This window comes from Elgaria multicarinata, chromosome 9 (genome assembly GCF_023053635.1).
Source record: "Elgaria multicarinata webbii isolate HBS135686 ecotype San Diego chromosome 9, rElgMul1.1.pri, whole genome shotgun sequence".
In the NCBI taxonomy this organism is placed as follows: Eukaryota; Metazoa; Chordata; class Lepidosauria; order Squamata; family Anguidae; genus Elgaria; species Elgaria multicarinata.
In genome coordinates, this window is record NC_086179.1 from 79,360,138 (window position 1) to 79,374,440 (window position 14,303).

At 38.7% G+C, this 14,303-nt stretch overlaps 2 protein-coding genes across 2 annotated transcripts in view; one reads left to right on the forward strand and one right to left on the reverse strand.

Annotated features, from left to right (window-relative positions):
- COG5 (component of oligomeric golgi complex 5) overlaps positions 1–14,303 on the forward strand; it is a 166,089-nt gene that overhangs the window by 26,258 nt on the left and 125,528 nt on the right. The window lies entirely within an intron of this gene.
- On the reverse strand, positions 5,240–6,822 carry GPR22 (G protein-coupled receptor 22). The gene has a single exon (XM_063134925.1). It carries the CDS (start codon positions 6,817–6,819, stop codon positions 5,518–5,520), a length of 1,302 nt encoding a protein of 433 aa, XP_062990995.1. The 5' UTR covers positions 6,820–6,822; the 3' UTR covers positions 5,240–5,517.

A 14,303-nucleotide genomic window follows, 5' to 3' on the forward strand; every position in this document is an offset into this window, starting at 1 on the left:
GATGCAATCCTATGTCTGTTAAGACAGAAAAAAGTCCCACAACTCCCAGCATCCCCCAGCCAGCGTGGGATCAACATGTTTCAAGGACAAGGATAAAAATTTCCTTCCATGCATTTCCTTAAGTTATACTAAGATCCAAGACATACACTCTGAGGTGATACTTTTTTTTGAAGTTATATAAAAAGCCAACCCACTTGACCCTCCTCTTTCTAAAAAATATACATTGGCAATTCAGTATGTATACTACTAACTGGCTTAGTTCAGACAACGCATTAGCACGGTGTGAAAACTCCACTCAACGGTTGAGTTGTTAGGGGGTTCACCCCACACAACATGTTCTAACTCCACTGTTGAGTGACTGTGGGCTACCGTGGAGATAAGTAAAATCCATTGCAATGTTTAATTGACAGTTCCTCCACCCTTTCTCCTCCCCTGGTCCTCCTGATGGTAGCCCATCAGCAATTGCTGCAAAAAACAATTGTGGAGGCTCTCCTACAGCAGCACTTGTTCTTTTTGCTGCTCTTACCAGGGAACTCTGTACCCAGTGCGAAAAGTCAAAATGCAACAGAGATCTCCATGGAGCCCAACACACAACACAATAGTTGTGCAAGAACTCTTCTCTGCACAGCGTGGATATTCTGGGTAGAGTGTTTTCAAAAAAAACGTCCACCATTGTGTGGAGTTTTCCCGCCAGACAACACGTTTCTCAACTGTGGTGTAATAACTCCACCATGGAGTTCTAAGACCACAGTTGACTAGTGTGTTGTCCGAACTGAGCCACTGACTGTGATGTATTCCTTACTAAACTCGTTCTAGCACCCTGTTAATCATTTATTTGATTACACATACTGCATTTGGATAGATGAAAGAAATGCCACATGCACAGTCTCTACAATTAAATACTGTACATTCCATCCATTGCTTTATAAACCAATACACAAACTTCTTACCTATGCAAATATTTCTGCCATTTTAAGATGGGATTTGTATCTCATCTGAGATGTGATAGAATTTAAGGATTCAAGCTGATAATGGCTGTACACCCATCTGTTTTAGGATTGGATAAAGAAGAGATTTAAAGTGATACAAAATATTTTGATATGTAACCTTGCTTTCTATATATTGGAGAATTGGAGCTATCTTCATTCTATCTGATGAAAAATTCGGAGTTGCTGTAAAGCTGGTTTAGACTTAATTTGATGGAACCTGATCTATTGTTACTGTTTTTTTCTGTTTTGTTTGCCATGTGAAGGCCTAGTTCTAAATAACCTTCCTGAGACTCTAGTAACTGGCATCATTGTTAAGATGTTTTAATTGTATGTACGTGTTTGTTTGTTTTTTAAAAAACACCATGATAATTAAGAGCATATGAGGGGCCATGCTGGATCAGACCAAGAATCCATATAGTCCAGCATTCTGTTACACAGTGGGCAATTAGCTGTTGATCAGGAACCCACAAGCATGACATGAGTGCAAGAGCATTGTCCTACCCATGCTTCCCAGCAACTGGTGTACATAGCCTTACTGCCTCTGCTACTGGAAGTAGCAGAGCATACTTCTCTCTTCTCATTTCCAGCTTTATGCTTTCTTTAATGCTAGCATAAAACCTGCCTACCAAATACCTTTAGTAATACTTTCTGCTGCCATTGTTCAGTGATTATCTTGTCTTTCAGATTAGCCTCTTGCTGCATAAGTCATTTTAATGGAGTGCTCTTAAATGTAGTCCTCCACAATGGGTGACCAACCAAGCCAAATGCAGCCTACCACCCAAACATAGCAGTCCATCAGAGGATCAATATACCAGCTGTTTTGCTGTCCATCTCAGGGCTGTCAAGAGAATACACAATTACTGAACAATCTGCAGGACCACATCCTGTTTGGTTTTTTTTTACTCTAATTGTGCTCATGTAAGTTATTCTCCTTTTCGTTCTGAAATTTTAGATGGATTCAGGTGACAGCTTAAAAGCTTACGTCTGTGACATCTGAAATTGCATAAGGAGGAGAGTGTCTGTGACTGACTGCTTTGTTAAGCCCAGCATTAGCATCCTTTTGCAGCTCAGAAATCCAGGGAAGCAGAGCCGAAGTAAAGCAGATGCTACCATGTGGTCAGGGAACGCTCCAGCCCTATGACTTTATCAGCTGCAAGCAAGGAAGCGTTTAAGCAGATACTGTATGACTCCTGGCAGCTGAATCCACCCGTACTGTACTGCAAACCATTGGAGAGCATTCCCATTAAAATGAAAGCGACAGTGTGTAGGTGTTTGCCGTTTACATCTGAGTACTCTTGGCATTGCAGCACCTGGTATATCATGATACATTCTATGACATCATTATGATTTTAAACTGAAGGGGAATCCTTACCACTCTGCCTCTGATAAAAAGAAAAAGAGTTGTTTGACTTTCCTGAGAGCAGCTTTGGGACCTTTTGACTGATCTGCTCCTTTAAGGTGTCCTTTGAAAACCTGTGGCAAAAATGAGTTAGCTTAATTTAACATACTCATTCAGTTTTTCCTCAGTCTCTGAAAGCATTCAGTTGCCTAGCCCTAGGTTTTCGAATCCCTCTGTGACATCAGAGTAGTTGAACCAGTGCTAGCCAGATGGAGTGACATCTTGGGCTTATATCAGGCCTTTTGATGTCACAGACCTAATGCAGGGTAACTGACTCCCTCGCAAGGCTAAAAAAAATCCACTCTACTGTAACATCAGTATAGACTAAGCAATAGCACAAAGAGGGCAATTGGGTGAATTTATTTTCCGTAACCTCGAAATGGACTGTCTATTAGGGCTGTCAGTGCCATCCCTAACTCATACCCAACTTAAAAGCCATATTTCAAATGGCTAAAGCAGAAATCTGGGAATGCCTGGAGTTCTTCCGTAACAATCCTGCTCACACAGGAGGGTTGGGATTATAACTTGGTCACTCAAGAGGTATGATGGCCTCTTGAAGAGGAAAGCCAATAAATCCGTCCTTATGAAAGTCTGTGCTCCCCTCTTCCTAAAAGCCATTAATGATGTTGATCAGATGTTGCCCTGTATCAGCTTTAACAGTCAAGGATCCAAACTGCAATGGTGACCAGCCTGAAGCATCTTATCAAAATATACAAGTTGCAGTTGGTGTCTAAGCCTTTGTGACAAATTGGCACATTTTGAGTCTTTGATACCGCTACAGCTATGGCATTCAGGTTGAACTGGATGTGCAAAGTTTATCAGTGAAGTAACTAGCAAAACTGTAACAATGTTACATCAGGTTTAAGGTGATTTTCTGTTGGTACAAGTTTACCAAATGAAGTGTCCATTCTGTCAAGTATTTAAGAATAGGCATTAACTGGCCTGTAGAATAAACAGAATTATAAAGATAAATGGGTGGTTTTTCCAAGGGTTGAATACAGGTGTTAAGTAATAACAAATAGTGGGCCTAGGAGGAGACAGTTGGGTCATTCATTATTGGTCCAACTCATTCAACTATGTTGCAGATGGTATTCCAAGTTGCTCTTATTCCATTAGTTACTGGGGAAATTGTAGCACTGGTTTGAGGGTTGGAACATTGAGAAATGAGCTCTTCTTCGGGGGAGGATACCTGGATCTTATAAATCAAATCAAGAAATGCTTCCTTATGAACTTATTTTTTGGATAGTCTTATAATAACACTTTTGGTGCTGTCTTGTGATGCATTTGTACTAAGTAGCTGTCAGCCACCTAACAGTTTGATCGCACATCACAGTTAGTAGAAAGGGCTGGAAGGAAGAAAAGATTATCACCAAATTAGAATAATATAATTCAGGGCTTGTTTAATCTGATTAGTTAACCTGGGATGGAAATTCCTTAATGCAGTCCAAAATGCTGACTATATGACATGATGTATTCATTTTCATCCCACAAAAATGTGGTGATGAGCATATTGGGGTTCTGAGTTCCAGAAATTCTGGGGTGTGCAGAGTTCGTCTTTCAGACATACAGTAACTTTGGAAATATTTGAGAATGTTAAGCAAAGGAGTGTAGTTGAACAACTACCTGCCCGGACCCTAAGGTCATCCTCAGGGGTCCTTCTCCACGAGCCCCTGCCAAAGGAAGTGAGGCAGGTGGCTACCAGGAGGAGGGCCTTTTCTGCTGTGGCACCCCGGCTGTGGAATGAGCTCCCTAAAGAGGTTCGCTTGGCACCTACATTATATTCTTTTAGATGCCAGGTGAAGACCTTTTCATTCTCCCAGTATTTTAACAGTCTATAAATTAATTTGAATGTGCTGTTTTAAATTTGTATTTTAAATTTGTATTTTTGCATTGCTGCTGTTTTTATCTTGGTTGTGCTTTTATATTGTATTTTATATTATGGTTTTATACTTGAATTGTTTTATTTTTGTAAACCGCCCAGAGAGCTTCGGCTATTGGGCGGTGAAGAAATGCAATAAATAAACAAACAACTTAGAAATCCCTTGTTTCTTTGGCTTAAGGTTATTGAATTAGGAAAACATTTCTGGTCAACAACCTCAGATAGTTTTTGACATGTGAACATTAGCAGTGTGTGAGAACACTTACTGTTTCCAGACTGCAACACTGCTGCATGTGTGCTTGAGAAATGCCTTAAAAACATGCAGTCAGTTGATACACCCAGATTCAACTTAAACAGAATTTTAGAAGGAATTCAGAATTTATATATATTCAGGGATATATATAAGTCCTTGATGTATGGTAATGTTTTCTCCATTTTACTTCATGCTTCCTTCAGAGTATTTTCATTTAACACGCTTCCAATGAAAACAAGCTGTAAAGGCACTTGTTGCCTTGGCTTTAACGACACTTAGAGAGCAATCTTATGACCCCTAGAACATATCTGGGGGTGGGGCAGAGAATTGTTCATTTTCCTATCTACAAAGTCAGAACCGTGGCGACGACCTTGTAGCCAGGAAACTCTGCTTCCTGCCCCTTCCCCCAACCTCTCATAGCTACTGTGGAGAGAACCGCACCGGCTATCTCTCCATGCTTGGTGAATGGAGCATGGACATTGGAGAAAAGGGGCATTCCTGGGGTCGGGGAGGGGAGGAGACCGGGGCAGCTGACTTATGCTGAATCCTACGGTCACCCCAACCTCCTTCCCTCCCCCTCCGATTATTATGTTACTAAGATTTAAACGTCTTAATGTCATGCAGCTTCCAATGAACCATTTCTATGGCAGAAAGCTTAAAAACAAAGCTTTATATATTTACAGCAACTCAAATATATATTTAAAGTGTACACTGCTTTAAGGCTATTTTTTTAAGAAAATATTTACTTAGATGTATATTAGAGGACATAGTATTGACAAAATATACCCATGGTATTACTCTAACAAACTGCCATGCAACACACATCTTGACTAATGAAGAATTAGAATATACAGGCCTAATCTATTTAGCAATATGTCAAACATTTACAGTCTAGCCAATTCTTCCTTTTTCTTTTCTTTTCAATATCCTTATTTGGCAGTATTTACTTCAACTTGTTCTTATGTTTCCTCTTAAATGATCCAGTGAATACTGAAATCTAGTCTGTGACAACCTGAGGTACTAAACACTTCTGTCTTACTTCATTGTCTTCAAAAGTAATTGTCTTGTTCCTGTTAGGCTCTATCCATGAGTTGTGTATTACAGCATTATTTGGGATAGGGTCAGCTTCCACTATTGAGACAACACGCTTTTTCATTTTACTTTTCAGAACTTTTTGAAATTTCTGTCTTGTGAATGCGTATAGGAGAGGGTGAAAGATGGTGGTTCCATATGCCATGACTAGAAAACATAATCTCAATTTTACCAAAAGGTCACTTGGGCCCAAACATAAAATTGTAGTATTTAAAACTGTAATTGGTGTCCAGCAGAGAAGAAAAGTTGAAATGATCAACAGTGACATTCTGAAGACTCTCTTCTGTCTTTCCCGTCGTTCACGGTGTCGCTTTACAGCCCGCCGCAGAGCAATTATAACAGAAACTGAAGTCCTTACACCAAAGACTACATTTCTCCCTCCACTGCTTTGTGATACATCAGTAGTTTCATGTTGAGTGGACAAAGAAATTGTCTTTTTCTTTCTCGCTTTTTTCTTCTGTCCTGTGGAAAATCTTGTGCCTATTCGGATATTAAGTGCCTGGAGAATTTTGCTATATGTAATTAGCATTACTATAACAGTGAAAAAAAAGATTGGAATTTGTACTAAAAGGTGGTAGTACATTCCCAGTTCTGTGTGGTATTCATTTGCGCTCACACACAAGAGTGTCTTATTTTCCCAAGTATTTGCACTGTGAGGGCTGAAGAAATTTACTTCAATGAATGGAATCAAGAATGAGAAAAAAGAGACGATCCATATTGATGTCATGAGTATCACAGCTCTTCCCATTGTCAAAATCCGATTTGCGGGTTTCACAGAGATATCGTATCGGTCCAAAGTGATAGCAAAGACATTGATTGCAGTGGAAACGCTTGCAAATGACACGCAAGCCTCGTGAAAGCAGCAGATCAGTGCGGAGTTATTCTCCAGTGAAAGCAGAAGAATAACTATAGTTAGAGGGATACATCCCACACAAATGATTACATCAAGAACATGGAGGTTCATTGTAATAATGTTACTGACAGAGTTGATTAAGTTGGATTTCATGCAGTAAAGTACCAGTACAGTGAGGTTGCTGCCAAGTCCCAATACAATTTCTAACATCAGAAATCCAGTGAGAGAAACTTGAAAGCTTAATGGATAAGACAGTGGCTGGTACATATTGGTGTTGATGTCGTCAATGGCATCTCGAACTGTAATGTTAGTTTCAGACTGCATGTTGACTTCTAGAATGGAAGAGAAACACATTCTTTTGTTGGAAGTTTGTTTTTTGCCCTGAAAGATGAGAGAGAAGATATAAAGCTTTCATTTTAGATGCTCTTAATAATTTATGTATCTACAGAAAAGCAGGTTTTGTTTTGCATTGCATTTTGATTAACACACAGTGAATATCAAATTTGTCTTAGCTTGCAGGAATGTGAGGTTTAATAAAAAATACTGACTTATTTATTTATTTAAAGCCTTAACAGAGACAACATTTCTGATTCAAACTGAATGCATGCATAGCTCCACACTTGTTGAAAAACTAAGCCAAATTATTTTATATAACCCTTTTGTAGAAAGAATGGAAATGGCTGTGTTTAAAAGAAATAAACATTTACTTTTTCTCTCTCTACATGATAACTTCTTCCTGAAAGTTTTCTTTGGATTAAAATTGTGTGATATCAGTCTTCAGTTGTAGCTTGAATCTTATTGAAATAGCATTGTATAGTCTACTTGGAAACTCCTTATATTTTTGTGTTTCATTATGTGTCAATATGCTTTAAAGTGTGTGTGTGTGTGTGTGTGTGCATAATAATACAGTCAAGAAGAAGTGAATGTATGTAAATATTCACAAAAGATATGCAGATACATGGACACAACCTCTTATACTTAATTGCAAAAGTATTACTGCATATCTTAAAGTGCTGAGTTTCTCAGCATTTCCCAGTCCACGAGATTTTAGCTCTTAGCAGAGAATGGTTTCATATTGTTGAACTACTTACCTGCATGAAGCAAGAGGATTTAATCGCAACATATTTTTTGGTTATCTAGTTAGACAAGAATGCACAATTGTCATTATGGGGTTATTTAAACAGACCTAAGTGTATGAGTGTGAAGGGGTTTCTGTGAAATACTGTAAAGGAGTCTTGTTTCTCCAGTTATACAGATACACCATTTATTGAAATAGTATTAATTGAAGCAGTATGATTTATGACCACACCCTCAGCATTTTATGATTACTGTATGAAATATTTATGTGAGCTGTTTGATAATATACTGTTTCTGAAATATGAACTTTTTCAGTGCTGTAGGCATTCTGGCAGTGCAATCCTATGCACGTTTACTCAGAAGTCCCACTGTGTTCAGTGGGGTTTACTTGTAGGTAAGTGTACAAAGCATTGCAAACTGAGATATTTTGACAAACATATTTGCCCTGGTTGTTTTATACCATCATTGTTCGATCCTCACCTGACATAAAATAAAAATTCTTAAACTTAAAAATGAACTCAATAAAATTGCAAATATGAATCCTTTTTATTAGATATGTCAGTAATATACTTTTTTGAGTTCTTCAGTAATTAGCAGACAGACCTATTAAAGTAAATGATGTTTAAACTACTGTTTCTTTGGATATGGAATAAAGCAGAAAACACTTTTAAAGACACTAGTTACCACTGTCACTATAGGCAAGTTTAGAATTGCTCAGATGGTAATTTCTGTGGCTTTAGTCACAAGCATATTTTAACAGCTATTTGAAATACATTATAAAATTATATTCCATTGCACTAATTAACAAGAAGCTCAGAAGCTGAAACAGGCCATATCCCAGCTGACTCTGCAAGAGTAAGATGGAGGAACATGCAAATTGAAATCTTACAAAAATGGAAAATTATCCATGTGCCAAATTTTAGACAGAAAGATTAAACATTAGGTCGTCATCGTATCAGTTAGATAGAAGCAGAAATATTGAGATGGAAAGGTAATTAAAAGGAAACGCATCTCCAGAGCTGTGCTCTGTTCTTTTGTAAATGTTAAACAGAGGTTGGGTGTATGCAGCTTCTGACCTACCTGTTTTCTGTTGCCTCAAGGGCCTTTCAGTTCGCTGTAGCAGCTTGTCATAAATTCATACATGGTGTCACTGACAGATTTTGACATGCGTTTTCACCTGGCAACAGAGAGATGGCTGCAATCCGTTTCCTGCCTTGTAGAATATTTAGCTTTCTTTTTGTTCAAGCACTCCAGCAGAAGATTACAAAAAATTAAATAAAGACTTAATTGCCTGATATGTTTTTACAGACCAGAGCCCGATGTATACAATTCTTTTTTAAGCCATCAGTGGATAGCAGCACTTTTGTAAGTGGTTCGTAATTTCTTATTCCCTTTATGTTGGTTGGCACCATTTTTTAATTTTCCTCCTTGAAATTGCAAAATAAAAATTGACGCTGGATAACTGACTTCAGAAACCTTGTTTAGATATCCTCTTGCTACATTTGTACAATGATTTGGACAGTATTTTTGCTTATTTGTCTGGAGTCATTGGTTTGTCACAGAAATGGTGGTTGTGTGTTCCTCCGTTTTCCTTTGAAGCCATGAACTACATCAGCTGTTTTTATGGTAGTTTCCTTAAACTTTAATCACTGTAACAAGTAATCCAAGCAATATTTTAAAGAGATATTAAGACTTGCTTAGATCCAAATTTTAGCTTGCTGGTGTTATACAGATATTCCTTCAGGGTAGTTTTGTCTTACTGTTCCTTCGTTCATTGGTCATATCCACAATTCTCATTTTATGTTATAAATCCATTCATAGGAGATGATCTCCATTTGAGTAAGTACTCTTTTTATCTTCTGTGTACACGAATGCATTATACACCATTCAAGGGGTGGTACAGATCTCCTTTAGATTTGTTCTAAACCCTTTATGCTTTAAAACATATAAGCACATCTTGAAGCTTGTACAAACTGCTCCAAAGATCCCCAGCCAATGGTATTCTTCATGTTATCAATAACAAAACTGACTTAGATGATGTGCACCCTTCAAAAGGAAAGAGAAATATGTTAAAAAAAAGATTCTGGAATAATTTCAATAACATTATGAATGATAGCCTTTTCATCTAGCATCATCTAATTGCGATGTGTAACATAGCTTCTGTGAAACAATGTAAATTGTTTTGTTTTTGTAGGAAGCATATAACATTAACAGGATTATTTAAATATTTTCTAGTATGGTAGTTCTCCCTACTCCCCAAACCTTGTCATTTGGATCCATTTAGACTGGTTATATTTTTAAATGATATTAAAAGCAAAGGAGATGGTAGCAGTAAGGGCGGGGGGAATATTGCTGCAATATTTTCTTAAATACATTCATGGGTACTATGAAATGCGCTTTTAATGAGATACTAGATTACACACTACTGTCTTGACTTTGTGTGACCATGTAAGAGCCTCAGCTGCTCCATGGGATTTATAGCCAGCCTAATTTGCACATGCCTTTTAAATTCCTTACTTTGTATAAGCTTATTTACATTACACTTACTCCAGCATACCTTCAGTGGCAAAGCATTTAAAAGAGTAGCACAAAAAAGGAACCTTATTTTTCCCATGAGCAAATCGGGGATTAGTCATATAACCCATCCTCCACAAAGAAGCATCTATGATCCTTTATGGAGTATTAATTTCCGACATATGTGGCTGTCCAATATTTTTTTAATGGCCCTGACGAAGCCCCCTTTTAACTGCATTAAGAAATATTTAGCAGCCAGAACCATCTCTTAAGAGCTTTTCGGCACAAGCACAGTAATCCACATTGTATGCATCTACAGACAAAACACTTATTAAGGATTTCAGCCTTTTAAATGGGAAAAAACATACTTGAATACTATCATCGTGTGTCATCATACATAAGAACAGAAAGTCAAATCAGAATTTTAAGTTGAACCTGTAATCTTTCCCCCTTCACAAATGTCTTTTCTTAGATACTGCTGAAGCTCTGTACCGTAATAAGGAATGTACCTTACCTCTACTGAGGACTGAATAAATTCCCGAAGCTGGTGGAGCAGTTCCAGTTTGGAGGGATTCATTGCTTTTTGGTTTTGGTTTTTCACTTGTTAGCAGAGTACAGGGGGAAGAGAGTAAAAAGCATTTCTCCAAAATATGACCTCAATGAAACTGTGTGTTTGTGCTGTGCCATTGTTTCAGCGTTTTGTTCATGCATACAGCATGGGATGCTGTTCTTAGAGCATGCTGCAGTCTCCCACTTCCTACCGTAGAATCAATAAGCATCTGCAAATGCATAATGGAAGTAATTCAACATACTGAAGGCTTCTTGTCTCCAGAGACAACACGGAGGTTCAGCCGTTCTGAAGAGGAGCAGCTTGGCTGCTTAGGAAAGCCTGTTCTGGGCAGCTTGTGCAGAATGACAGCCTACCTTGTCGCTTCCCTTCACTGCAGAGAGATGCAGTGCATTCACTAATTTTGATTGGTCAGTGATGTTGGGCTTAAACTGTGCTTCATGCATATGGGAGTGAATTTTCTTTTTCTCTTTTTTAGAGGAGAGTTATTTTTTAAAGGGCTAATTTTTAAAAAAGTGATTTGTATCTAATGCCTTGAATATATTAAGAACATTGGGTTCAGTTTTACCATTTCATGCCGTATCTTTTCCTTGGTTGTACAGTACTGCATGTGCCACATGAGATCACACTAGTAAGGGAAAGCAGGTGAAATGTCTACCTCTGTTGTGTGTGTATATATATCATATTTAGACAAATGTATTATTTGTACGTACTATTTTACAGCTAGCTTTGATGGAAATCCATTCTCTGCTCTGCAGTTGATTGTCACTCAATCTTAGCCAGTATCGTTTATATGCAGGTCAGCTTTTGGTGCCTTCTTTGAATAACCTATATTCACGATAAATAGAGATTGTTGAATCAGTTTTTGGCATGGCATACTTTTAGTAGATATTAGTAGGGTAAATCAAATCTCTTAAGTTTTAATTCATATTTCCTGTCTCTAGTGGTTTCCATGAACTCTGGTTGAATACAGTCCAATCATTTGCATTGAGAAATGCAATGAATATTAATATCGTGTGAATATTTATTTCTAATTTGGTGTGGGACATTGAATAAGTTTCTTATGCATGATTCTGTTCTTAAAAACCCTTTCCCCTGAACATTTTCCTTGTATTTTTGTTGATTTAAATAATATTTAATCTTTGTTCATTTCTCAGTAAAATATTGGTCACAGCTATATGATGAGCAATACAACCAAGGAGTCAGGATGTTCTATTAGGTCTCGACTGAGTCAGGATGTTCTATTACATCTAGATTGTGAATAATAAATATCTGAAAATGGCCTTTTATTAGGTTTAAGAATCCATTAGTCTAAAATGCTGCAGTGTTAATGGGTGCTTATAGATGTGGGTTGCAATTCAATGGGGGTATTAACAAGTCAGGAACGCACTATCCATTTTAAACAAGTGGTTTGATTGCTTTGCTGTGGGAACTTCAGCAGTGAAAACGGCAAAGGTAGTTCTGACTGTGGACATGGCGCCCTTACATGTATATAAATGCCCTTTTTGGTTCACAGGTGTAATTGCTTGAAACATTGAGACGTAAGTTTCTAAGCATCTGAAGGATGGCCAATTTTTCAATTTCGTAAATTTATTTTAGAGACAAGTTGACCTGGTTTGCTCAGATATCTCATGGCCTGTTGTGGGGTTATTTTAGGTTCCCCCCCCCCCCCTCAGTCAAGCCATGCCGCCTGAATTTGGATGACATTACAAGCTGTGCCTGTGTGGGAATTAGGGAAATGGCACCCGGCATGCGCTGAGATTAAAACAAGCCTTTGGGCCCGTTCAGAAGACACCTTAAATCATGGTTTTAACCACGTTGGTTAAGCCAGAAAGCCAGGCTGTCTCCAGAAGACACTTGAAACTACAGCTTTAACTATGGTGAATAAGGCCTTTTGATTTATTCACCATGGTTAAAGCCATGGTTTAAGGTGTCTTCTGAACACAGCCTGGCTTTCTGGCTTAAGCACCATGGGTAAAGCCATGGTTTAAGGTGTTAATTGGGCTGCTCTGTCCTATTAAAGCCATGGTGGCTTGTTTGATTATGTAAACCAGTCTGTTGTATGTACAATTATAAATGTAGTTGTAAAAGGAGTTGTTTGTACTTAATTTTATTTCATATAGCCATCAAATTGATATTGCCAGATTTTCATAGAATTGGAAACTGGCAGAAGTGTTATAGACAGCCCAAAATTTGTGGTTGCTATCATCCCCTCCCCCCACCCCAATTGTAGTAGGGACACTGGTCTTTTATCAGATATTGTACTTGGCTGGCAAAGGATATGGAAGTAGTGAGAACTCTTGTAGTTCTCCAAAAAACCCTGTCTTTGCACATCTCTCACTTTCAGCTTTCGACAAAGATGTGCACACTTCTGCCATACTCAGTTCCTTAAAACTGAGATCTATACTTTATAGCAATAACTTCTTCCATAGTATAGCCCAATATCCTGGGGCCTTGTGCATTTTGTTTTTTTTTATTAAGGCTGTTTCTACACCTGCCTTTTCCCCCAGGATCTTCCCAGGAGCATCCCTGTGCATCCAAATGATACACAGGGGATCCCGGGAGTAGGCAGAGATGACCCCTCCTTTTTCCTGGGATAATACTTAGATGTAGAAAGGGCCTAACTGTCACTTTTACCTTGTTATCTTACCTAAACATGTGACTGAGTTGTTTTATTAGAGCAATTGGATCCATACTGAATGAGTTCTTAAATACATTGCCTCTACTGTGTGTGTGTAGTAACATGTTTGAAATCTTGTGGTGATGAATCCCTGCAAAATTAATTCAGCCTTTATTCTACACTCTAAAATCATAATTGGTATGATTGAATATAACTAAACTGAGCTACCTTCCAGGTCTACTTTCCTGGGAAGGGAGTTAGGGTGGAACTCCAGGCATGTCTAGACCTCCTGGCGTTCCGGGAGGGAGGGAGGGTGGAGGATCTCACGGTATTTTGCTTGTGAGATCCTCCCCCCTCAGTCCACACGTGGCATGCGACGTCCCGCAAGGAAGGAGGATGTTGCACCTGCCATTTTTTTAAAAAAAAACCCATGAAGGGCTGGAACAAGCGCTCCAGTGGAAATTTCAAGGTAAAAAACAAATAAAAACCCATCCTGCTCCCCTCCCCACCCCCGATGGGCGTGGGGTGCCTGAAAAGCTCCGTGACCAGTTTCTGGCTCCTTACATTTACTCTCGAGGAGCTGGGATGAAACTGGGATGGCCACCTCCTGCGGTCTCGGGATGATCCTGAAACCATAGGAAAAATCAGGATACAAGTGGTGCCGGTTATCCCGGGGAAATGGAGGGATCATCCCTCCCTACCCCCGGAATCCCCTGTGCGTCATGTGGATGCACACAGATATTCTGGGTGTGATCCCGGGATAACGCATCATCTAGACATGTCCTCTGTAAACTAGAACTACCTCCAGTTAGACCTGAGGCGACAGCCTCTCTAAGCCTTTTACTAGCTAGCAAATATCAAATTCTCTTGTCTGCTGTCTTTGGAATTATATATATACTGAAATTAGACAAATCTCTCTCTCTCTCTTTTGCCTTTTTCATTTGTGCCTATTGAGTTTCACAGCTGTGACCTTTTGCTTCACTTGTCAGCTCTGCCTCACCATTTTCTCTGAATGTGTTCTGCTTATACCTCCTGTTTTATTATCACCTGAGATATCAT